The 27707-nt window shown below is 36.9% G+C and overlaps 1 protein-coding gene across 1 annotated transcript in view; it reads right to left on the bottom strand.

Moving 5' to 3' along the window:
- Positions 1–27237, bottom strand: part of khdrbs2 (KH domain containing, RNA binding, signal transduction associated 2) — a gene marked incomplete at its 3' end in the record, with an annotated part of 64100 nt that extends 36863 nt beyond the window's left edge. Inside the window, exons 1-3 of the mRNA XM_079249255.1 lie at positions 27080–27237; positions 15335–15462; positions 332–448 (exon numbers count right to left, since the gene is read on the bottom strand). Coding sequence (XP_079105381.1) covers positions 332–448; positions 15335–15462; positions 27080–27170 — 336 coding nt within the window. The 5' untranslated portion in view covers positions 27171–27237. The remainder of the gene's footprint in view (positions 1–331; positions 449–15334; positions 15463–27079) is intronic.
- Positions 27238–27707: the final 470 nt, after the last annotated feature.

The raw sequence follows: 27707 nt of genomic DNA, 5'->3' as shown, positions 1-27707 counted from the left end.
GCTTGGCTAAGTTTGGCTCCAGGGGACCATAAGTCAGCGGGATAAATGACTCTGGCACAGAGATTCATTACTTTGCATTCATAATTGACTATTACAGAATATGCTATTAAACAACACACAGAAAAACATTCCCTTTTTCAACTACATGTGTTTGTCAAGTGGAAGCTATTAATTCTAGTCTGAGTATTATTCATCTTTGTTACTGTTCAGATAGTGTTGGTTAAAATATTCTGCTGTGCTTTGGTGGAATTTCAAGCGATTTTAATTCTGTAAATATTTCCCTTTCAATAGCCAACAACCATATTTCAGCACAAATCAATACACGTCTTACCTTCCCTTTATCCCTCATGGACCCTTTGCCAAGGATGGACATCTTCACTCCTGTCTCCTCTTGTAGTCTCTTCATAGAGTTTCCCCGTGGTCCCAGCAGCTTCCCTACAAAGTTAAACTGTTGTACAAGAGGAAAAAAGAGGGATTTACACAACTTACACACAACTTATAGGTGCTTTTAACAGATGTAAGTAAAGCGTATGAATACAAACATTGCTGAAGCAGTCATCCTTTGTGTGCTATGTGTAGAAGCACTTTTATCATTTTGGAGAAAAGGTTAACCATAAAAGGTGTTTGAAGACCATTAGTCTTCTACTATAAGTATAATTCACATTCCATCCACCATTCATCATGTGGAAAAAAAGCTGTAACGTAGCCTGCAATAAATCAATATCATTGTAGTCTGTACGAAGCACATTAAAGGTGAATGCAATTCTCATCTGCTGTCCAGCGTGACATATGTGTCCATCCTTTGCTTGAACTGCACCCTTGCTAGTCATGTATCTTATTGGCATTTAGGGTCATCCATGCGGGTTTGGGGAAAGAAAAGAAAATGGGACCATGGACTCAAACCAATAACATTGCTGAGACAGTTCCAGAGGTCAGTGCTGAGATAAAGTCAGAAATAATGAGTTTCTTCCCAGTGGGAAATTAAGTAATACTATCCAGACGACAAACCATCAGATTCAAGCCTCAGGGCACTGACTATCATTTTCCTCTCACTTTGCACCAGCTGGGGCTCATATTGAAGAAACTACAGTTCTGAGTTGCTGCTGGCTCCACAGTGCTGGTATTAGTGGTGATTAATCCAGGAGGTTAAATTCATAAAACAAGTTAAATGTGTAGTTTCTGAGGATCATATGAGCTAATAATTGGAAAAAAATGCTTCATCACTTAAAAGAAATAAAGAGACTATTTACACAGTCTTATAACTGTAACAAATGGTTTTGACTTTCAAATGTTTGCAGTTAGAGGGGACCATAAAAAGTCCACCTCCAGAGCTGAACAGGTGGTCAGCCGCCCACAACAGACTCTGGCCAACACTTAAATGATATTAACCTTTCCAGAATGCACCATCTCCCACTGTGGCTGAGCAGCTAATAACTTACTGCCAGCTGTGTTTGGCTGCTGCAACTCAACTCCAATAACTGCACACTCAGCTTATTTCATGAGCATCATTAGCATCTCGAGTCAACGCAGCAAACTGGGATAGCATGAGGCACCAGAGGACACAGGGATGAAGTCAAATAATGAAAAGAAAGAAAAGAAAAGAATAGAAAAGAAAGCATCCCTACTGTCCTTTCCTGTCTTCTGAGCTGAGTGATTAAGGCACCTTGGTGGATGCCTTTCTTCACAGGAGTTGCTGTGACAGGACTATCCTATAGCTGGCAGGGAGCTGGAGAGCAGATGGTCGCTGCAGCTACATCAGGAATGCGCTCACTAGGCGGTAGAAGAAGAGTGGCCTGTTTTCATTAAGCTAATGAATGTCTGGAGCCTCTGCTATTCCATGGCGTGCAATTTGAGCTACAGAAAGGGATACGTGTTAGTGTTAAATGAGGTTTGAAATGATGCTATGTACCCCCTACAGTCTCAATACTGATAAGTATGCAATTATTAAAAGAAAGGGTGTGGTGAATGCAGCAACTATGTGTAAAGACACATTATGTATTTCACAAAGTGAAATACATAATATTTAACGTATATCTATATTTAACGTAGAGATTTATCTGAAAAGATTTTAATATATTTATATGAGTTCTTAAAAGTAACCTTGCAGTTCTGTGTCGAAAATGCACAACGCAGGAGCCGAAGGTTGACTTGCACTAATGGAAATATGCGAAGCTTCAAATGCAGCTGAGAAAAAGCAATTTTTACCAGAAGTTCCATGTATTTTGTGGTTGTACTTTTGAGCCAGAGTACATTGATACAATAGAGGATCTCCTCTTGCCTAAAGATTTACAAACACACACACATAGAAAAACAAACTAACAAAAAACAACAACAACAAAAAACACAAAAAAAAATACAATTCAGAAACATATTTACTCAAAATATACCGAATTAAAATGAAGCAGCAAAATAGAGTGGGAAGCAAATGCAAATGCAAACTAAATGCAGCAGAAAGGAGCCGACACATTGGTACGTTTCCTCGTCATGTTCTGTTCCATCTTCTGCACCTCTGAGTGCAGCATTTTTTTACTACGTTGCAAATGTGCTGTCAAACTGATGAATGTGCCACTTGATCTTCATGTTTTGTCTATTTACATGTAATTTTTCAAATGGATACCTGACTTAATATACAGATTGAGTTCCATTTAATGGTTTCTGCAAATCCTGATATGTGACTGGAAAAAGTTGAAAATCTTTGTGTGCTACCGGAGGGCATCGCGCTGAGTTTGACAAGGTGCCTAAAGCAATGTCACTGTCCCTTTTTTCAACTGTCCCTCACAGAGTCAATCATTGCTGCAAGATAATAGTGTTAAATTTGTCGAGAACTCTTTTGAAGCCCAAAATATCCATACAGACCTTCTCTGAGCTTGTGAGACAGAGCATTTGTGTTTTATAAATAAGAGATCAGTTTTTTTTTTTTATATTTCACCTTGTTTACTGGTTCTGTGCAGCTATACATACATACATACATACATATTGTACATACATACATACATACATACACACATACTATTGTACATACATACATACTATTGTACATACATACATACATACATAGATAAAAACATACATGCATACATACATACATAATTTATCTCACACTAATATGAAACAGTAATTTCTGTTTGAGATGACAAATCTCAAATAATCATGTGGAAATTTATAAACTGTAAGCACAAGACAAACAATTTGATTCACACTTTTTTTTGCAGCTGTTTTCACACCACAGAATAAAATAAGGTCATGTGGGATTCCTCGTGTCTATTCCTGAGACTGAAAAATGATCCATAACATGTAAAAATAAAAAACTAAAATCAAAGGTGAAATTACAAAGAGCGAGATGCTGTGTAACATAGCGTTGCTTCTCTCCAAACCTTAACACATGCAATAGCTCTTCTCAGAGGCTTTACAGTGAAAATTTTAAAAGCACGCTGACTAATCCTTTAGAAACAGTTTTGCACCTGTAACACAGCACCCTGAGAAGCTCCCTGAGAATAAAGCCGTTAATATTCATATGGAATTTGTAATTGATCTTGGACCATATGGAGCTTACCGTATTCATTGTGTGTAAAACTGCAGCCTCTGTTTTGTGGAAGATAGTATGAAAGCCAGCACCAGCTGCAGCGTTCTATCTTTATCCTTCACTGCATCATGTCAAAAATGATCCCAACAGGGTAATATATAATCCATCAGAGAAGCATGAAAGAAGATCTTCATACACTCAAAATAATAATATATTACACTTTCATGGCTCTGTTTTTCACAATGTTGAATATAAAGTTTTAAAAAAAAGACATAAAAGGAGAGGCTCAATATGAAGGCAAACATCAAAGAGCGCTCTTACGAACATATGAAATGAATAATATATACAAATCAAAGCAACCTCAGGGTGACTTAATGTGCCAAACTAGCATGTTTCCATGCTTCAGTATTAGGTCAGTTCTATAATAAGCGTAGGAAATACTGACAAGACACGCTGGCATTGCGTATTGAATAATAAAACAAAATTTTATCTCTCAGGTTAAAAAATATTCTGCCTTTTATAAGCAGTGCACTGGGCCAGTCAACATGTCCTGAGGCACTTACTGCCAGGTTAGTGAACTGTGCTGGGAAATCCAGACTCTGTCTGATAGGAGGATTAAAGCCACAGGTAGAGCTTTTGGCTTTAATGACAACTGGTTGCGACTGGGCAGTGAGAATATCAGTAGATGCTCCCACTACCCAGTTTTCCATCAAGGCTCCACAGACATTAAAGAAACCAGACAAGTGTCTGCTTAAGGACTTGCGTGACAGGGTAGGAGTTACTGTCCCAACAGTAATATGTACAGAAAAACATTAAAAAAACATTTTAAAAAAAACCAGTATCAGATCTTTAATATTATTATTATTATTTTATGTTTATTTATTTATTTATTTTTAGTGTGATGATAATCAGTATGGGTGGTAAGATTGAATCAAAAAATCAAAAATTAGGATTTTTTTGTTTAACAATGTTAAAATTGATTTTTTGTTTTAAAAAAAAATCCCTTCTTTCCGTAAAATAAAAATAATCCATCATTAACTTTTTATCATTTTCGTTGATCTATGAACTAGTCTTCTTGTGCAGTATGGCAGCAGAATGATGATCTGGCTGCTGTGTTTCTTTTTTGTTGTTTTTTTTTTACTTTTTTTGTTTTTAGTCTACAAAAATCAGCAATATCGAAGAATTGTGAGAATCACAATTTAAATCAAATCGCCACCCAAAAAATCGGAATCGAATCGGTACATAAGCATATCATCACAGCCCTAATAATCAGTGGTAACAGTATGTCATGTTTGTGGACCATTTACTGCTAAAATCCAACAATAAAGTTATAATTCTTGGTTCTGTTGTCCACTATTAACTAGAAAAAAGACCAGTCATTAATAATGTAAAGTAAGACAAATATGTCGCTCATCATTAATTCAAAACTGTCATCAGAATATATATATATATTTTTAGAAACAACAGATGTGTATGGTTTCAAGGATTCTCAGCCAAAAGACACGTTTAACTTCAACCTTGTCAAACAGTGCAAAACTGATCTTTTCTTAACTCTAAGCGACAAATATTTGTTTCAGCCTAATCACCCAATAAAACACTAACATCACACTGTAGCTGTACCTAAAGTCTCCTGCTATAGATTCAGTGATTTCACTCACCTCCACGTCTCTAACCTTCAAATGTGGGCTTGTTTGCAGGTTCAAAGGACACATGTTCATGCAAGCGTATGCTGAAATGCAAAATGACAATACCTTACTCTGAAGACCGGGCTGAAATTCATTCAGGTGACAAACAGCTTGAGCAAACACATGAACGCAGCTGGCGATGCCAAAATGATGCAAAGCTACAAAAGCCGCTTAAGACCGTGAAAGTGATCAGCACAGACTGGGGTTTGCTGTCAGAGCAGCAGCAACATAGTTTTCCTGTTAGAATACCTTTGACTGTCAACAACTTGAGAGACAGAACTTTACAAAGGCTGCTCAAAATGCATTAATAAAAGTGCAGTTACTCTGTATAGTCTAGTATTTTTCACATGTCAGCAAAAGGCTGTCAAACAGTCAATCAGTCATTGAGAAAACCAACTAAAAATGACATATTTCAAGAAAAAGAGGCAACTTATTTCCACTTCAGTGCATGTCAGCTTCATAACTTGACATAAGAAGCTTCTTAACACTCATTCTATTGACCATATGCAGCATTAGTATGAATTTGTTTGTGTCCATGAATGCAACACTTTAAGTTTAGATTTGAGGTGGTTTCGGGGTGTTTGTTCTATCAGGTTAGTCCTGGTTCACTGCTTTGAAAACGTCATATTCTGGTTTAGTTTGTAATCTAATGAATTGTTTTCCCCGTTTGTATCCTGTTATATTGACTTCCTGCTCATTTCTGATTTTAATCAATCAATAATAAAAATAAATCAAGTTTCCTGCCTTTGCTAGATCACCATTCTTTTCTTCCGACTTGCTTTAACTCCCAACCAGTCAGTCTATCAATCTGACTGGTAGGGAGATTATTTGGGCTTGATTCTGGTTTTTGTTAGATAATGTGTTCAGCCTGCCTTTGCAGCACTCTTTATGATAGTTTCAGTTTAATTCACATGTCTGTCTTGTGCTGAGTCCTACCTCAACACCCTATTCTCCTCTGTTTTCAGTGGACTGTGATGGGTCTGGTCTCTAACACAGGCTGATGTGATGCTAACTTCCTCGTGTCTACGGTGACAAAATGCAAATGATGATTTTATAATACATAGGTTTTTGATTTTTTAAATAATTTTTTTTAGATAAAACAGCCGCTTAATGCAAGATTTAACATGCTACCTAAAACAGTAAAACCGGGACATTATAACCAAGACAAGAGTCTGCAAGAGTTGAATATTGAGCTCATACATGCGAGATTTCACATCATGTAAAGTCATTTTATCTGTTCTTGTTTAATCAAGCAGCTTTAGGAAGGATACATTTCCAAAAACTTTCTTTTGGTACTCCCAAAACTTTCGACAGATGTAAATTCCAGTATAACCTCCTCAATCTGTGAGTAACTTCTCCATTCTTCCATCATCATATTTGACCTTATTTTCAAACTTTAACAGAACGAATGCAGAATATACTGAAACGTCTGGCTGAAATGATAGTTTGCATGAAACTGAGAAACTGTATTTGACAATTGGGATGGTTTTTAAGAGATGGATGAAGTTTATCTTCATTATATCAGGTGTGCAGCTTTGTGCTGGACAAACCCATCACACAAACGTTGACTCGGTAGTATCCCAAATTGGAAGCAAGTTGCAATCATAAAGCGCTTGATTCTTATTCACATTATGTGCTCCCTCTACTGTTTTCAGCACTTATCTTAGCAAAACACCTTTCCGTATGATAAGACCTTTCTCTAGGATACTGACATCTATGAGCCGCTAACAATCGGGTTTCTGTACAGCTAAGATGCAGCTGCAGCAGCATTATTTAAAGGTCACAAGCCTGATGAGCTAAAAAAAAAACTGGCAAAAAAACCCCACAATTCCTGGGTTTTAAATGTGTTTTCAGTATTAATTAAAGACAACAGAGAAAACAGTTTTTATATGAGAGTAGAAAAATGCCTTTTTTATTTTCTAGCTAATAATCAAGTCAAGACAACTTTATTTATCTGTAGCTCACATACCTACACATCATATGTAGACAATCAGTCAAGAAACAAACAATGGTTTATGTCAGAACCAGCATTACAAACAGTGCAAGCACAGTTACTGAAAAAGATGGCTGCCGGACTTCAGTAGCCTGATGACTGAAGGAGTAAAAAACCTGAAGAAATTATGTATATTACTAGAGGGAGAACAGCAGCGGTGACTATACGGCATCATCACAATCTCCTCAGCTATAATTTGATGGAGTTGTCTGATGATTGCGAAGTCATTCTTTTTAAAGTTAAGTTATCACTGGAGCTATTTCAAAAATCTAAATCTGGCATTATCTCTCTGAGAAAAGCTGATTTTTGGGCATGTGGGTGTCGTGTACTCGTCACAGTGATGAACTGAATTCACAAAAAACGCTTTTTTGTCCTTATTTATAAAATCCTCATAGCTTTTAAACTTGTTGAATATTTACTATCAGGGGTTCAGAAACAAAGTTACACTACTGGTGCTAATGGAAATGTCCCGCTTAGAGCTGCTCTCTGCAAGAAAACTTTAATATTCATTTTTCACAGCGGTGAACAAAGCCAGCAAAAAACACCTCATCCTTCTTGTTTATGAAGATTCTGATGGTGATCTTAAATAATTTGCTTTGTATTTGAGTAAAATGTCAAACTAATTTCAAGTTTCTTTTCAGTTCAGATGTTCTAAAACTGGTAGCATTGAAAAAAGTCTAAACAAAAACCATGATGGACAATATAAATGAAATATTGTGATCATGGTTTTTGGCCAGCCCTACTTCGTCATTAACTTTATTAACGTTTGCAAGAAAAACTGGACTCAAACTAGGAGACAGTGTCAGTCATTGAAAATCTAGTCCGTCCCCCATGGTTCTTAGCTGCTAATCAAACTGTCTCATTAGATACTAAAGATAGAGAAGTGACAATAAAAAAGTGCTTTTTCTTTATCAAATTGTTTGGTGAGTAAATAGCAAACTTGTTGCACAATTTTGTGACTCTAACTATGTTTCCCTTAAACAGTATATATCCCCCTCTCGCTTTAACTGATATTACCCTGCCTCCATGGTACAATATTTCTACATTTTAAATTTTCAAACAGTCTCAGGATTAAAAAAGACAAAGTGTTGGTTGGGTCACTGGAGAAATGCCACAAGGCCGAATCTCATTTTTTCCCTCTTTTGTGACAAGCTGCAAAACAACAGTAAGCCTGGTGAAGATTTTACAGTGCATGGTACACAAAACAAACAAGCTTTCCACTTTAGACAACGCATCGGACGGGAGTGAATATGTATCTGTATAACTTAATATCAGCACTGCAATACACAGAGAAGCCAGATAACACTAAGCATGTGCACGTGACAGGTATATTAACAATTTTAAAACAACAGCACATGTAAAGTCTGGAATAAACTGTAAGAGGAACAAGACAGTTGGCAGCTTTCTCCCACTTGGCTGGATATTCCTTATCTTTGCAGAAAGTCTTGTGAAAGCTGTGTTTTAGTCGAGAGAGCCCTGCAGGATACTATAGAGATCAATTAGCTGCTTCTCCCTCAGGTCAGTGTTGAGACAGTGATTAAGCTTTGTTTGGGAACTCTTCACTCTATTCAATTGATTTTAAATCTCTAAAAATTGCCAACTGAGTCACTTTCTTAGAGAATAAAAAAAGATCCATATAGATTTTCTGTGTCTCTGTTAATGCTCCATTTATTGTCCAAAAGTTACCCTGGTTTTAATTAGATATGTTCGATACTGTTTTTTTTTTTTTTTCTTTTTACTGATATCTAAAATATAGATTTTCTCCAACTCTTAATTCCTGATACCGATATCAACTGATACCGATATTGTTCGAACAAACAAAGATATCTAAAAAACGACATCTCTTGTATTTTGTCATTTTGAATTACTGGAGATGTAGCTGAGCTTGATATATAATATGAGCATGTGGAAAAGTTTTGTCATAAGAAAAGTAAAAACCAATATTTTCCGATAATGCATTTCAATGCCGATATATGCCAATAATATCGGCGTGCTGATAATATCAGACATCTCTAAGTTCAGCTCAAAATCCCTAACTGTGGGAATTTTCCTTTTATCTGCAAATTCTGAGCAGACATAACTCAAAATTATAAACTCTTTCTTGTTTTATGTCTGTCATTGTTACAGTGAAGGGGAGACATTCCTACAAACTGCATGTACATCCACTGGTTTTAACATCAAAGATGTTTAAAATAAAGAAATTAAATCAAAGTTATAATTTCTCCTTATGTTAAGAGATAAAGATCTGATAAAAATATTCATTTGCTCTTGGGGTGTGAATTAGAAATAGGATGAGATTTTTCTCAATGTTTTTTTTTTTTTTTTCCTCGCCTGCTGGTTAATCACATTCACTTTGTTTCCCAAGTGTGAGTCAGAACTTAGGTTAGATGGTTAATGGAAAGCAGTGGAGCTTGCAGTCAAGGAACTTAAGAATCACAGAGGCAAAAAAAACCAAAACAAACATTTTTATAAGAAAAATAATATTGAATACAATAAAAAGAAGCTAAAGATTCTGGTCCTACACAACAAACTAAATGGTTGCATCTCTGCAAGGTAAGCAAAGCTGCAGTCCGCAGGGATGGGGCCATAGAGCAGTTGTCCAACAACAGCTTCTGCGACCTAAGTGCACAGTCAGCACCTCATAAGACTGCAGTGTCACCGTCTTAGACATCTTGGTAACACTGCACTTTCAGTTAATGATAATTAGTCAGATAAAGCACCTCTTTGAAGTGCATGCCCCACAAAGACAATGTAAAAAAAGAGGAAAATTAATCTTAGTAATAAAACAATCCTCTCCCAAAACAATGTGCATATTTTCAGACAAACCAGCAGTTTCTAACATGAGAGTGTAAAATCTAACAACAATCAGAACGCCATGATGATAAATGGTTTCTGTAAAATATTTATATCAGATATTTATATCAGTTTAAACATTTATAGCACAATATATTAATACTGAACTTCACTGAAAGTTTGTTCTCACTAAAACTTGTGTTTATTACATGTATATACAGTATACTATATGTATGTGCCATATGTGTATTTTTTACCATCACAACTTCTGCCCTGGCAGAGATAGATTCAACTTCATTCAACCCAAAAAGTAAAGAAATTAATGTTTGGATGATTATTTCTTGCCCATAATATTACCAATTGGTGTTGGATTTTACAGAGTAAAAACGAAAAACAAAAAACACAGCTGAACATGTGTGTAAAGCTTGTAGAAATATTCTAAAATCCCCTGCAATATTCTCCTGTAGGTACCCTGGACTTGAGTTGCTTGGTGGATTACATAATTGCACTCTCCCGCAGTAATATGAAAAAAAAAAAAAACAACAAAAAAACATCCCATATAGACAAGATATTCCTGATTGTAAAGGGAAATAATCATGCTTTGCTCTGATGTACAAACCTAACAGGTATTATTAACAGAGAGAAAGAATTGACCAAATACTACTGTCCTTACTTTTTATGCAAAATTTAGTTACTTTTTGGAACTTCAATGCATTTCCCTGTTATTTATATACACCTGTTACTCAGGTGCACAACTTTACATAATTAAAGCAAAAACAGAAGAAAGTCAGAAATTTGTTTAGCTTTCGCACAATGCTCATTCAAGCTTACAGCTGCCGTCTTACTGTATGGTAATTAAATCCATTCATTCATTCATTCATTCATTTTCCGAACCGCTTATTCCAATTCAGGGTCGCAGGGAAGCTGGAGCCTATCCCAGCTGGCTTTGGGCGAAAGGCAGGGTACACCCTGGACAGCTCGCCAGTCCATCGCAGGGCCACACAGAGACAAACAACCACTCACGCTCACACTCACTCCTAGGGGCAATTTAGAGTAACCAATTAACCTATCATGCATGTGTTTGGATGGTGGGAGGAAGCTGGAGTACCCGGAGAGAACCCACACACACACGGGGAGAACATGCAAACTCCACACAGAAAGGCCACTGACCAAACCAGCCAGGGATTGAACCAGCGACCTTCTTGCTGTGAGGCCACAGTGCTAACCACTGCGCCACCGTGCAGCCCCTCCAAACCGCTTATTCCAATTCAGGGTCGCGGGGAAGCTGGAGCCTATCCCAGCTGGCTTTGGGCGAGCTGTCCAGGGTACACCCTGGACAGCTCGCCAGTCCATCACAGGGCCAGTAATTAAATCCAAGATAATTAAATTGTTACTTGGAAGAAGTCATGTGCATGATTTTCGATATGACAAAGTCACTGAGGGAAGATTAATGTGAAGCATCCAGTTCTGAAAACAAACAAAAAAACTCAAAGTGGCACTTGACATGCTGCAGATAGTTTTCATTGTCCACATTTTTACATGCTGGAGTAATGAGAGTGCAGGTATTATGAATGATATTGCAAGCACTTATTAATCTGGTTGGTTAAAGCTTTATTTCCAAGTTAAACTGTGTGCAGAAAAAAAAAAGGCCTGTGTCGTTCAGGTGGGTGAAGCTGTGCAGTTTTATTATCTCTGCTCCATAGAGGCACTGATGCTATCAAAACAAACCAAAGATTCATAAATATTTCATTGCAAAGACACTGCTACAGTGCCATAAAGGAAGTGACTGAAACCCACAGTTTGCATGTTTATTATTAAATATTTGTTGGTCCAGAACATTTTTTCTTGCAAGTCAATGCTATAATAATTTCCCCATTTGCACATGTAAGTCCACAGTGGATAAAGAAATTCAAATTGAGTAGTAAGGATGAACTTGTAGAAAAATAAAAGTACTAATACATTTTCCCAACAAAGTAAAACAACCAAGTATGGATCGGAAAGTGTATCATGATCATTAAATCAGATCTCAAAATATGTAAATGAAGATGTATGTTGGGATGTACTTAAATATTGTAGGTATATGAGAGAGAGCCATTTTTCCATCCACTAATAGGTACTTTATTAACTCTATCATAGTTTTATACTGACAAATTGCACTATTGAGGCATAACGTTATGATCCCCTCCACCTTATATCCCACATGGCATGCTGCCAAAACAGCTATATATGCAGAGTCACATACTTTCTTAAACCTCCACTGCACCATGTTGTGTCTGACAACAACATATTAACAGCAGGAGATCATATTTGTGCCACCACATCCCTTAACATCCCATTGCGTCCCCGTGGTTAATGCTTCTCTAGCATGTACTGAAGGTTCTCAGCGCTGCTGACCAGGTGCACCACCCAGGCCTTGTGGTTTCAGATCCAAGTCATTTAGTCCAAAACTATTACAAGAATCTTTTCTTAAATTTGAAAGTACAGTCATCCATAGGTATTCACTCACCAAACACTACTGTACAAATATTTTCTAGTGTTTTGATTTGAGCTGTATTATTAATGCATTGCAATACCGATTAAATGAATCACTGTTGTATTTTAAGTATGCTTTAATTACTGATTGAGAATTTAAGGGGAAATTTTTTAATTGGTTTATTTGTTTTTATCCTTGGTTCTTTAACTGGACCTTTTATATGTTTTCAGTTGTAAAGATTAAAAATCATACAAAAAAATAATAGTTCTACTGGTATAACAGACCGATCTGACTACAAATAATCTGAAGTTATAAATAATTTTCAAGTTATCATAAAAAGTTCCATCTGTTGTAAAAAAAAAAAATACACTGGATTTCTTAAATGTGAAGAGATCCAAGAATCCCTCCTGAGCAGGATCATAAATCTATCTTATCAAAAGCATTCTTCAGGTCAATAAAGATCCCATGACTAATTTCCTTTCTGTCAATAGAAGTTGTTAATTCCTCCACTAATTTAATAAGTGACAACTTTGTAGACTGATTAAATATTAAAACCATACTATATATATATTTTTTTTTTTTTAACAAAACATTTAATCTTTTGACAAAATATTTTTCTAAGACATTTAAAAATTGTGATAGAACTGATACGGGCCTTTAATTTGACTCCCCAGCTTCAAAATTAAGCATTACTTTGGCCAATTTCATTTGATATGGAAATGTTTCTGTTTTAAATTAAACAAATATATATGCATCATCATAACAAACAGTTTCCCAATTATTAAAAGTTCCATATAAGCCTACTCATCTTTTATTCTTAGAATTTCAAATTATTTCTCTGACTGAAGATGAAGTTGAGAAATGAAATGTGATGCTTCTTTTTGCAAAGTTTCATCTGAAAATTTGGTTGAGTAGTTTAAAATAACTGTAGCAAAGTGTTTGTGTTTTATTTAGAATAGCTGCTTGTGGATAAGCTGCTAAAAACTGCTGGAATAGCTTTATGTAAATCGCTTATAAATCCTGACTTCTAGCTGGCCAACGCAAATTATTAAACGGAGGCAATTTTAGTGTAAGCAAGGCAACCTGGTCTACAATATTCAAACAGAAATTAAGAACAAAACCTTGCAACTCAAACCAAGTTAGAAAAAATCCTCCCATGGTTTTTTTTTTTTAAATTTTGTTTCAGGAAGCAATAAGGGAAACAATGGATCAAAGCATGTGTGGAAGTTAGCAAAAATGACAAACCTAGTCTTTAACTTAATTATATCAATTTTTAAAATCTGTCATGTATTTTAAAACTACTAGTCTCAAATCGGTATAACCATCAGAGAGATGCTTATCAGTATGCATAATTTTGCCCCACACATCCTTCATTAGAGTGTGCACACACGTAGTTTAAGTTTTGTTCCGAAGAGTAAAAAAAGAGAGTCACCTCTAGTATTTGAAACATATTAGTAAAATAACTGATGACGAAACATGTTAACAATGACATCAACTGTACAGAAAGGACACTTCAGAGGGTGAACTTGCTGGAAAACACACACAAGTAAAAAAGAAAAAAAAGAAAAAAAAAAGACAGCTTTAAAATGATGATTGTGCAGTAACCATTGAAACGACCGCTGCAAGTGCTGCAGCTTTCATACTTGTCATGTGTCTCATAGTGGCTTAAACTCTGAATTAGTTACCTCATGTACACAGTTTTGCAGAAGAACCATCACTTATGTGCTCTGCAAACATTGTAAAATATTGTCCATTGCTACTATGACAAGCAGTTCTGTTTAATGTGAGGTACAAGTATATGTGCTTCAGCTTCAAACAGTAATTTAAACCTTTCAGTGTTTCTTAAAAAATTACTTTTTTCATTTTGTTTTTCATCTCATTTAAACAAACTAATGTCCAGGTGACAGTAGGTGCTGTAATAGAATCTGTAAAGAAATAGTAACCATCAGTGTATCTTGGTGTTTTGTAAAGTTTATTCTTTGAAACCACTTTCTCCTAATAACCTAAAAACATAATTTAAATTTGCAAGTGAGTCTTTAGATCCTACTTATTATTTTTCATGTATTTCTGTCAGGTATACCAATACATAAAACAGATGGTTAATGACATTTAATTTTAATTACTAAACATCTAACCAAACAGGAACAGGCAAGGCTCCCAAAGTAAAAGGAAATACATCATCATTTACTAACTGTTTGGCCAAAAATGAGAAGAAGCTTTACTCTCCTTATTAATGACACACTTTATTTGATCTTTTCCTGCAAGATATTGCAACAATGACTGCATATGTAATATAATCATACCTGATGCATCAAAGTCAAAATATAAAAGGTGTGTGGAGCTTTTCTTGACTTCAGTGGAAGGGAAGGCTTTTGGGTCTCCTCAAACAGCTGTGTGTTGTTGCTCTGATGCCTGATGGAGCAGCCTCATTAGGCTACATTTCAGACTTTGTCAGTACTGACACTGCATAACTCAGAATACGGAGCACCGTGTCGCGCGGTGATTTATGATCACTGCTCCTCACTGTACCCTTGGGTGCTTTAGTCTTCTGAAAACTTTGGGTTTTGATGACTACATCAAAATAAACACACACTGCCTGGGGGGCTTTATATAAGCCTGTTTAAGGCTCAGAGGGATTTTCAATTCAAAAAGCGTTTGTGAGCAGGTGCAGCCAAGCTAAAATGCCCAGAGTAGAAGTCTCCATCCACCAATTAACCACAAGAAAAAATCCCCATAACGATATTACACACAAACAAGCTTTGTGTTTTTCAAATGTAGCTCTCATCCTCGTCAATCTTGCTGTACAGTTTCCTTGTCCAAGTCATTTTAAAATACTGTCAAGAGATGCAAAGACTGAGTTTCCTTACCTTTGGATATTGTTGGACTGGAATAAGAACTCTTTCGGAGAGCTTGATGTTTTTATTGCTGATAATGTCTAGGTATTTCTTCGTGTCACCATCTTTTCTCAATTCATCACCATCATACTTCTCCATCTCTGTAGAAAAGCAAAAATAAAAAGAAGAAATACATATGATGAATTGCTTCTACAACTGAAAGTCTGCTATGTAGCCAGTGTAAAGTTGTGCATATACATAGAAAATTATTAACTCATCCTCATTTGCATACATACCAATGTGAGACTATCCATCTTATATCTCCTTTAATCAAGCTGTATAATCAAGCTGATCACTCTTCTCTGAACACGTTCCACTCTGTATGTTCTGCATATGACCCAGTCACTGAGTCATCTGCAGGTTTATTTTCTAATAGCAGCTGGTAATCCCGAAATACTTTAACCCATATGAACCCAGTGGGACATTTATGATACATACAGTTTCTGCTACATTTGGCATCACTTTATGGTACAAACTTCGCTCAGATTTCTGTGGAACACAATCTGATTTTTATCTTCTGGTTCTTAATGGACACCAAAAAGCAGAAGATTACACAATAATAATTTTGACATATCACATGCTAATAAATGGTAAATATCCCTGAAAACCTTTGGCATTTTTTTTTATTTCAGATGTTGTTAAAGGGACAAATAAAGACCTCATTCTAAAAACACATGAATTACCTGATATTTTTTCATGGGTTTGGGTCTTTATGGGTTAAAGGATTTAGAAATTAAGTTGTTCATCTGTCAAAGATTACTTAGACTACCATGAAAAAGACAAAAAAAAACAAAAAACAAACAAACAAAAAAAAAAACGCATCACAGATAATTCCTGAGCTACTACACTAAAGGTCACAAACATTTAGACAACTGGACTTCACTCGGACCGGCACGATCAAAGATTAGCTGGCATAACTGTTCAGTAAACAGATATCTCACCACTTGTATGCTTTTCTGAAAGTATATTGAAAATTTAATCAACAAAGGAAGAGGGGTTTAAAAAGAAAAGAAATAAAGCAATAAATCCACACTAAAACTCATGCAAAATATTTGCGAATTTAAATATTGAATTTGGAGAACACCAGTATACACATGTATAGCTGATGTTTAGCACGCATCCTGAGTTTTATAACATTTAGAGCTAATTTTCAATTATAAGTTGACCCAGTGGGTATGTACCCTGATTCCCACCTGATGGCAGCAACCCTAACTTCACTCCAATGACTGAACTGAATAAAGCAGGTACAGAAAACAATGGATAGATGGATTAACTAAGGCTGCTTGTTTTTGTCATTCATTCATTCATTCATTTTCCGAACCGCTTATTCCAATTCAGGGTCGCGGGGAAGCTGGAGCCTATCCCAGCCGGCTTTGGGCTGTGTTTTTGTCATTATCTGGAAAATCAAAAACACCAAAACTCCAACAGCTTGAAATGATCACATTTATGCAAGCGCTACCCAAGCCTTCTGACTGTGCTTGATTGTCTGGGGGAAAATCATTTCAATTGGATCATGCTGCCTCCAATTCTTTGCACTTAGTCTGCGTTGACTCACACCCAATCTACAATTCTGTCTCAAAATTGGAGTTCAGGCGAAAGTCTTTTCAACGATTAAGTCCACAGCGGTGTGTATCGGTGTGTTTGTGACCCCTGCTGAATGCGTTAGTGAATAATTTAAGTAACTGATAAACAGATTTTTAAAAAGTAAACATTTCAGGTAAAACATTTATATAAATCTTTTAAACAATAATACTCAAGTGTCTTTGTTTTTCACAATTTCAAAGGGATAAAAAAAAGAAGCAAAGGACTTAAAAAAAAAATCTGTCCACGTCAAAAACTTTACCTCTGATTATTCTTGCCGTGATTAGCTTTTAGGGCTATAACTTGCAATCAGCATTAGAAAAGGGCAGGTGATGCAAATTTAAAAGTTTTACAAATACTCTGACTTTTCAAACCTTGTCCCATTTTTCAGTTGCTACTGAGTCCTCTAAGCAGCTGCCTCATACCCTGAAAATTAAAATAATTGATGCTCACAAAGGAGAGGGTTATAAAAAGATAAGAGAGCGTTAACAGCATTAAAAGTTAACAGGAATCATAGAGGTTAAGTTGAGTTATAAAAGACATACTTTCTAAGACTCTTAAGACTGATAGAAAAGCAAATGAAAAAGCCTGCTATTCATGAAGACTAATCAGACTCTGCAGTGAAAGAGCACTATTCTAATGTCCAACATCATATGCAGAAATATAACATATAACATCACAATGAATTAAGCATTTGAGTTTTGCAAATCAACATCTAAATAAATCTGAAGAACTGCATGCAAAGAAAAGCCTTTCAGCTGCAGAACACTCAAGTACCCATCAGCTTTCCCCTGCTGAAAAAAAACCTTTAATTAAAAAAACACCCCAATAATACAGTAAAAAAAAAGCATCACATAACTTGTTCAAAACCCAGAGATGAAATGATGGTGGCTTCTAAAAAATGAAAATGAACCCAAATGTACCTTCCACTCCTCTATTGAGTCCTTCAAGAGTTGTTAACCCAAAGTTTTTAAAGGGTTTTAAAGGTTTTAAAACCCTGTCTTATAATGTGTCCAAAGCAAGGTGATGTGAAAATCTCTCAGAACAGGAAGTTCTGCAAAGGTATAATAAGCCAAAAGCCCCCAATCCATGAAGTAAACTCTTAGCTGGTTACAAAAAGTGTTTACAAGGTGAGATATTTGCAACTGAGCATGTTTTATTTTGTTAGAAAAACTTATTCTATCTTATTAGTTGTGTGTCATCTTGATGCTCTTTAGTAATACAGGTTATTTAGTTTTATTTAGCTTTAAAGGTGCCAAGAAATTTGACCAGGATCACATAAGGGATAACTCACCTACTTCTCTGAAATGATTTAGTTGGTGTTTCCAAATTTATGGCTGGTATTGTACATAAAAGTATTTTAACATGTCTCCCAGTGAGTCTGAGAAATGACTGTCCTATGTAAAGCCAGTCAACCGGTTAATGTCCAGACTGCAAAAGAGCTTCCACTGGGAACAGACTGTGCCGGAAACCTCTTGTTGAAATCACAGGTAAACAGACTGGAAGACCCTCCTAACCTTTTATTCCCATCAGCCAAGCTGATTCACATCTCCTTATGTGATACTTTACACAAGATAAGTGTCTTCAGACAGCAGAGGCTTACAAAATGTGCTTTATAAAAAAAAGAGAAATAGAAAAAGAACAAACCTTTTTTGCCCAGAGAGATAACCATTCTCAATCTGTAATGTGCAAGCACTAGCAAATTGATACTAGTGCATCAAGGGGATTTTAGCTACATTAGCTGTGGGACTCAGTAAGACCGCCACATTGTTATTATATTTGTTCTTCTGAAAAGAAGGAATGCCATTAAATCTGATAAACTTTCCATCGCCACTACGAAGTAACAGATGTTACTTCCCCAAAAGCTCTGACATTCCCATTAACATTATCGACTCCAGTTGTATTTAGCTCTGTTTGTGCATGTTAACATAATAAAACCTTCAGTTTAAGGCTCTCTTTGACTCTAATGCACCCTCAACGAGGCGCTGGAATAGCTGTTGAAAGGATTGCACTCCTGGGAAGAATGAAAGAGCCACTCGCTTCAACAAATGCATCAAAACAACACTGCTTTTAAGTTACAAAGCCCACTAAAAAAGCTACGATGCAACAATGCAGGCAAAAAGTTTCCATACAGAAGAGGCTTGGGAAGTGGAGGGGTCAACATAGCATTGCTTTGATCATTTTCATGCAGATTTCTTCATACCAGGAAACAGAGCTCATTAGATGCATACTGTAGAGCCGTAGGTTCATCTTTTCCTGAGGATTTAACTCCTGGTATCATCAGATCAGGACTTTGCACTGCATGATGTTTTTTTTTTTTGTTTGTTTTTATTTCCTTTATTTGCTATAGTTCAGTAATAATACTTTATTGTCCACAAATGTAGTTTGGAAGGTTTTTTTTTCATGAGGGACACTTTTACACGTGTCAGAAGCTTTTGACTGAGTTCAGAAGTTTGTTTAGTGAGAGAGAAATATGACGAGGTTAAAAGTAAAACGAGCTTTCAGGGTAGAAACGTGCACAGCGTTTGTCAAATGTGTGGTAGGAAGGAGAAGAAGCCCAGAGATCAAAGAATGTGCTTTGAAGGGCACTGGTTTCATTCCTCACAGTGGATAAAAAAAAAGAAAAGAAAAAAAAAATCTCATTTGGGGAAGTGAATGAGTAAAAAGCTCTCAGTGGCCATTCTGGTGCTCTTGATCCCCTGTGTTACGCTGCCCAAACTGCATAAGCAGAGCTGCTCAGCAGCCAAGAGTGAAGGAAATAACAGCGGTTTAACTGAACAGGTACCAGATAAGTGAGAGCAACTGGACGAGTTAGGAGGCAAGGTTTTGCTGAAAAAGAGAGAATTCGCTCAGTCTGTCCAGCATGGATTAAAAGTTAGAAACTCCAGCTTTTCTTCTGTATTTGGTGACACAGAATCAAACGTGACGGAGGAACAGCTTCAAAGACCATGTATCCTCATAAAGGCAACAAATGTATGAAAAACTGCATTTATGATTAAAATACTAACGTTTGAAAGACATTCAGATTTGTTTCTAATTTTTTTCATTCATAACAGCAGAGTTCTTGGAAAACTGGCTTTTTTTAAACACTGGATATTCTGGCAACTATTTGCTATCGATATGATAGGAAACACTGGAAGCTCTAGTTGAGTTTGCAAAATGGAAAACAGCACAAAAAAAGTCCACCTTCTGTGTTTGAGCTGTTGTCTGCACAAAGTAACAGAAACCGAAAGAGAAGCGAGGTGGGGGCTGCATTATTTGCTGGAATATGATATGTTTACTGCTTGACTGTTTATCCCCCCTGTTTGCTATGAAGTCCACGCTAGAAAAGCACCCACTTTTTTTCTACTACTGAGGAGGATCCCCTTTATAAAAAGTGTGTGCTTGCAAGTCTCTGGTGATTCTTGTGATTTATTTGTCTCTTGTGCTTCTGCCCTCAATGTTTTATCTGCTGGGTCGACACAGAAATGTGAATCGAGAGAAAACAGCCATACAGTGATAAAATGAGACACCTTAATGAATCCAATCAGCATTAATTTCTTCCGACACAGGTCTGATTAATCTCCACTCTGCGCCACTGTCATGCCACACAGGGATTTGATGAGATAAAACAGAGCATGAAGATGCACATCATCACACCCAGTGGAGCAAACTCAGGATTGTCCTGGAGTCTGACACGCACTTCGTGGAGACGAATACTGTGCACAGTGGGAATATTTATTTATTACTTTATTCATTTTATTTTTTAGCTTTGCTCACAGTAGACTTTGCAAAGTTTGCTGAATGGGCTTTGAATAACCACCAAACCAGTGATCAAGATAAAAGTTTCTCACCTCAAGAAAGTTTCTTTCAACAATAGCTTGGTGGTAAAAGTGTCAATTAATTACTCCAATCAATGCTAAAGTTATTATCATGTCATATTTTTTACTCTGAGAAGCCACGATAGCTACATCAGAGGCCACGATTAAAAAGGTTTGGTTGAAGAGCATTAAATTATTCACTGATTTCCTCCAGCGATTGAACAGTAGATCCACAGTAATGACTTCACACTGGCTCCAAAAATTTATCAGTATAATTACTGTCCAATAACTGATTGCTCATTCACATCAAACATAGAACAGATGTAGCAATAGCACTCAGCCTGGTGGGGAGGACCTGGTGGGGAGAATGAACTATGAGATGTGTAATTAGCTTTAGCCTTTTCAGTCTGGAATGATGAACAGGAATGCATAAGATTTGGGAAAAAGTGACTGTTTTGCCTCGTGCTGTTTATGTGTTTTTAACTGAGCCGCACTAAGGTAAATGCAGCAGCTGTCAGGGTGCAAAAGTGTTAAATGTTCTAAGTAATCATTCTGCCATCTTCTAATTCTCTGCTGAAAGCACACTACTGGAAAGTCAAGTCAGAAAGTAATTACACAAAATTATATATTGAAAGCAAGAATATGCACAATTTAATCTTGACTGTGTTTGAATGATCAGCTTTTTTTCTTACAACTACTTTTGGTCTAACAAGGATTAAAAAATCCTATGCATGAAATCTTTCTATATTTTTATATGTATACTTTATGTCATGATATAATGTACATGTTATAGTAGTATTTATAGCTTATTTTTACGTTCTATTAACTACAATTATAAAGCAATGGTCTGAAAAATGAACTTGTATCTGCTGGAAATGAATCACCAAGAGTATTTATGTTCATTCTGCTAAACTTTCAGAAAGAATATGGGGTATATAAAACTATAGCTATATAAAAAATATAACAAAAAAAGGTAATCCATTTGATTTTGTGGTATTTTTCACTTCCTGTGCAGCACAGCTGTTCAACTCGCAGCCATTGGGCCAGATACTTCCATGACATGTGCAAAGCTGCCAGAAACTCAAACTAGCTTGTATGAATATGATGAATAAATATAAATTCTATGCTACCTAAAGCACATATTAAACTAGTACAGGTCTGTATTTGTTATTTAGATAAATGCAGAAGGATGGGGTGAGTAAGCATCTTCATGTATCAGCAAATGAATGAGCCACTGGTGTGACCTGCTGAAAGTGTGGTAAAGCTAGAGCAAAATTTCATTGGAGAATCTTCAAAATGTCTTTTTTCTTTTTTTTTTTTTCCCTCTTTTTTTTAGAAATCCAAACAGGCCACATTTTCAACAAGTTTTCAAGCAAGTTAAAGGAAGGAGCAAAAGTATAGATTCTGTAGATTGTACACCACTTTCCAGGAAATATGTGAACCAAAAATCATTTCATTAATCAGTTGTCTGATCAATGGATTTAAAATTGTGGCATTATTTGATTGGATGTGCAGGATGTCAGAACTTGAACTGATAATGAATACTGATTTAACTAACTTGAATTTCAGCTCCTGCTGTTTTATGTCCTGTGTTTTGTTTTTTTGCTTTGTTTAAAAGAAGAACATTTGGATTCATAGAGAGCATCGAGGCTGATGGGTGTAGACAAACAGATTAGGCTATGTAATAAATAAGAGCACTGCTACAGGTGCTATGGGTGATACTATTATATTCTTAATAATCAAATATAACTTGTTCCATAAGGCCACTTCACATGAGTTGCCTTTGTTGAAATGATATGAATTTGCTAGGAAATTAAAACCAGTTACGATGTAAAATTGGCATTGCTGTCTTTTTTTCCATATTTGGAACATCCCTTTCTTATGTGGACATTCAAGAGGGAGGAATATAATCTGTTCTCTAATATCTATTGTCTGAGTCCTTTGGCTCATCCACTCATTTCTGTGGCTTGAAACGGCTCTGACCTTGGAATTTAATATTATTCGACCCATCCGATCATTGTAAGTCTCCCAGAGTGTCGGCTAAATACTCAACAATGTGATTCAGTGTCTCCTTTTCCTAAGATAGGATTTTTGCATCCTTTTAATGGGTCACATCAAACAGCCTGACATTTATCTGTCACTACAAGCTGGGTCATTGCTGGATCCAGTGCAAAGCCATAATGTAATCATCATGGAACACAGCTTATGAGCAAGACAGAGGTAGATAATTGAAAATCAATTTTTAGAGTTCATGAACCAAATGGCACACAAATCAGCTCTGCTAATGTAAATAACAATGTGCATTGCAGTGAAAAAGTCCAGGTAAAGTATGACCTAAAGGTATTTTAGATAATGAAAGTTTAATCATCAAGTGGTCATATAATTAGCAGCTAAATTAATTTTTCTGCTCACAATATACATAACTATCACCAGGAACAAGAGGAACTAAAAATGAGCAGCCTTGCACAGACACACCATCTCCGTTTTTTGGGGTTTTTTTTTTTTTGTTTTTTTATGCCAAAGTGATTCAGATCTACATCAAAATGAAAGGAGTTCTTGTTCAGCTCATGCAGCACAAATCGCTACAATAAATTTAATCAGGCTGTTTTTCTGCAAAGCCACAGACTGTTGGTAGTGAATTTATCAGGATGGTAGTTGACTAAATGTCACTCTTAATTTCCTCCAGTAATGACAAATAAAAACTATATAACTGCACCTTAGCAACAAGTTATTTCCTCCACAGCTTTAAACCAGAGTGGTCTCATTATATCCAATCTTGTTAGAATATAATGATGATGTGTAATCAGTAACATTCCCCTTACTTTCATTGCGTATTTCCCAAATTCATTTCCAGCAGTTTGCCAACATATTTAGCCTTTCCCTCGCTCAGTATTTTGTTAGGTCTCTTTGCCAAAACAAGTTTTCCTGATGGCTTTTTCTATTCGCAATATTTTGTCAGTTCATGAAATTAGTAAGTTGTGCAGCGTCGCTGTGGCATGTCCCATTAGTCCAAGATGTGCTTTTCCATGAAGTCCCAGAATTTGGATGCGATAGATTTAGATGTTTGCAAATTAATTTCATTGACAATGCTCCAACAGATATATGTTCTTTTAAATAACAACATGAGGTTGGTGCCTTAATGAGGCAAGTCACAGAATAACAACTTATACATTCAGTGGCCCAAAAAGCACATGGTTGAGACAATCTTTCCCTCGGACTGAATACTGAACATCTCTGTGTTTTACTTCTTGCAGCATCTTAGTTAAATGCTCCCTGTTGCAATCTCCCTATAACTACAACTGTATCAGGTACATGAGTGCATTGCACAGGTTCTTTATGCTGTTTAAGTTATTTCAATTAAAGCTTTAGTGATACTTCTTAAAATGTATATCAGATTTTTGCTTGTTTTGTTTTTTTGACAGACCCTCCAAAAAGCATCCAGATCAACCTACAGTGCTGTAAAAATGTAATTTTTCAAATGCAATAAAACTGTAATTAACTACTTGATCACTGATCACTGTTTCTGCGGATATAACATACACATGTAACAACAAAAAGGTGCAGCTTTAGGCCAAAGTGTAAAGCTGACTGATCAAATACTAATAAAAGTGGCTGGAAAAAGAAAGGATGAGCACAAAAATCAGCTATGATGTGGACTAGAGTGTTTTGTTCTCCGTCACGGTAAGTAAAGCTGAACTCAGTTAAGCTGTCCTTAAATATGCAACTCGGTCCCTCTTAAGGCAAATTAACTGGAAAAGAAATAAGATTGGTTTAGGGTTAGACACACACACACATACACACACATATACACACACAGATCTGGTGTTATTCTCAACTGTTCGTGCTTGCCTTTTTGTCCAACACTTCCTATCTCAATCTCTGCTTATTAGGGGGACCATTGGCTTTCATACGTCGCATGTAGGCGAGTCTTACAAAGAAAACCTGTGGGATCTATAAAAGGCCTGTCTCACTTGTCTCAGACTTCCACCCACTATTAAAACAACTCCACTGTTCTTTAGTCAGAGGAAGCAGAAAGCACAACAGAGAGCTGACTTTTATCTGTCAGTCTGAGCAGACATTAACTTTCGCTACACTAACGTGAACCGGTTTTGCATTCAAGAACGAACAGTGTGTGAGGAGACCAATGGCAACATTTATTATTTGTTGTAGAAATTTTCTGATAATTTTTATTGTTCAGTTTTTAATTTGAATAACAAATTATACAAGAAGTATAACTCCGTCTCTACTAAAGTATTATCTGCAACTGTCTTTGATTCGGAGCCAGATTCTACAAGGGGCTCCATTGTAAACAGCTGAAATGTGACAGACATGTGATCTTAAAGGTGACATCATTTATTCAGAAATGGTAAATAATTCATTTCATAAATATGGAGATCATAGCTGAGACTATGGTAAATCCATGTTAGGCAGCTTATGGAACATGAGCTGAACAATGTAGGATTACACGCATTTCTATTCCAAACTGGGAATCTATAAATCAAATTATCAACAGATATTCTCCACTTTCTGTGAGCAAAAGCTGAAAAATAACTCTATGTCTGGAGTAAAGGCAAGGAACTCATATTTTCTTTATTTTTTCAACATTTTCAGTTGTTTTAAATCTGATTGTCTTCCATGTTTACGTGCAGACGATGCATGGAATTGAGCTTCCTGTGCTGATTTTACATGTTACATTTCATGCAACTCACATGCAATATGGCGTGTTGCACATTTATACATAAATAAATGCACTACACCAAAGTTGCCTCTGTTGTTAATTGTGGCTGAGTAAAGTCCAAGCATAGCCAAAATAATTACTTAACTGACTGAGATGAATATATTAACAGGGGGAAACGTTGTCAGTAGGTGAACACATGCATAACACCCTTTTAATGTGCAAATCGACACATTTTGTCATTTGCATTCTGGGTATGTGAGTCAGCCTTGAGTAAATCTGGCAAACTGAACTGTGTGACAGACGAGCCCATCTGAACCCCAGTTAGCGACAAGAGCGGTGCTGTTAGGTGTCTCACCAACACATTTCAATCGGAAAGCTCAAGGGAGCAGCGCACCAGAGCACAAACACCCGTCCAGCTACAGCGCAACAGGCTAAGAGTAGTGTGACTTTCCTGTTTGTCTCTACATGTCAAAAAAACAGCAAGAATCCAGCAGCTGTTCGACTCGCACGATGATGAGCTGCACAGTATGCTTAAGTTTTGTGTCGGTTTGTTTTCTCTTCCTCTGCAAGTAAGAAATATCCTGTAAACCCAGGTAAAGCTGAGGAAAATCTGAAAGTGATGGAAAGTATATTCATTCATCTATCCACAATACCAAACCACTCTAACCTGTGATTACATTTCCACCCACAATGTCCATTTAGAGCCTAGTCTCAGTCTGCTCTACAGAAAGTTCCATCTCTAAGGAGCAAGCAGAGCTGAGCTCTCAAATTTGCTTTGAGGCAATAAGGTTTTTCTAAAAAGTAACACAATCTCAGTATGTGGATGAGATCAAGGCTACATGCTGTGGAGGGTGTGCTTTCCACGCTGCAGGCGGAACCTGATTGCACCATGTTGGATGCAGAGTAGCAGAAGGAAAAGTAAAACAGCTGTTACTATGATATTCAGCTCTTTATACTGTAACATTTTTCCTATATATAAGCTGGCTTTCTTACATTTGTTTTCCATTTCATGGTTTAGCTTTTATCAAACATCACTGATTAATTTTTTCCCTCTTCCTGAAAAGCTGCTGTAATTTGTTTTGTTTGTTTGTTACTGTCTTTTTCTGAAGTATTGCTGTGTGGGCAGATGTGTGCCTTCCTTCACCACAGTTAGCAACTTAAAATGAAACACCAAAAATCTTGCCCTTTAGCAGAGCCGAGAACAGCTGGCTCACCACATCCTAAATCTACTCCATCATCCAGTTAAGGTGATTATTCTTCTCTCTTGTCTTTGTTCCACAGCCAGGCAGAACTGCTCTGTGAAGCTTCCACTTCGTTTAGTGTCTGCCAGTGACTGACCTTGGAGAGCTGTGGATGCGCGTAAAACGTGTGGACTTTACACACACACACACTCCACTTTCTGTACTCACAGCATCTCTTTACAAAGCTCCGTAGTGGTGCTGATGAGAGGTAAACACACAACAGAGTCAAAACACTGCTGCCCAACAGCGTAGGCATTAAAAGTCAAGGGCGATGTGTCGACATAAAGCTCAAATGAAGTTAAAGCCACTTCCCCTGAATTCTATGCCATGGTGCTTCGAGGAGAAACGAACACGATGAGTGTTCCCCATGAGCCACTACGTTGGGTTTAAAGTAGATTAGAAGAAATACCTGATTTACCTTCTTCGAGCAGGCGGACCGCATGCACGAAGGAGGGGTCCAAACTGTTTTTCTCGGCCACCAGTTCAGGTAAGCACTTATCTGGATGCATGCTGGTCTCCGCGAGCCTCTCCACCGCCAAGTGCAGGTGAGACGACAGGAGTGTTGAGCGTCGGAATGCAACTGTAAAACCTGCCAGCTCCTGCGTGTCAGCTTCTCTTCAGTCAGTCTTCTGTGAGCAACAACAGCAAAAAACAAACAAACAAAAGAAATCCTTAGAAAAAAGCGTCGTCCCAAAGCTCCAAAATACCTGGAAGGAGGATGAACTGGGATTCAGAGGTGTGAGCCCATGCCTGACGGTGTTGTTTGCAGCCTCATCGGGACCCAGCCAGTCTGAGGCTCACTGGGTCTGCGTACCACGCCTCCCCACACCCCACCCCCTCCAGCAACATTATTGGCCATATTCTGGGACTGGTGTTGATGAAAAAAAAAACAAAAAAAAACAAAAAAAAAAAAAAACAAGCCCTCTGAGCGCAAAGCAGCTGTGCGCACAAGTAAAAGACAAAATCAGGTTCACAGATCATTATTTTCCACTCGCACCAGAGCCTAAAGGAGGAGAGTCTCTGGGGGGAATGGAGAGAAAAGTTGC

This window comes from Telmatherina bonti, assembly GCF_933228915.1.
Source record: "Telmatherina bonti genome assembly, chromosome: 11".
Lineage (NCBI taxonomy): Eukaryota > Metazoa > Chordata > Actinopteri > Atheriniformes > Telmatherinidae > Telmatherina > Telmatherina bonti.
Note: the sequence above shows the minus strand (reverse complement) of the source record. Positions and strands in the feature narration are given on the sequence as shown.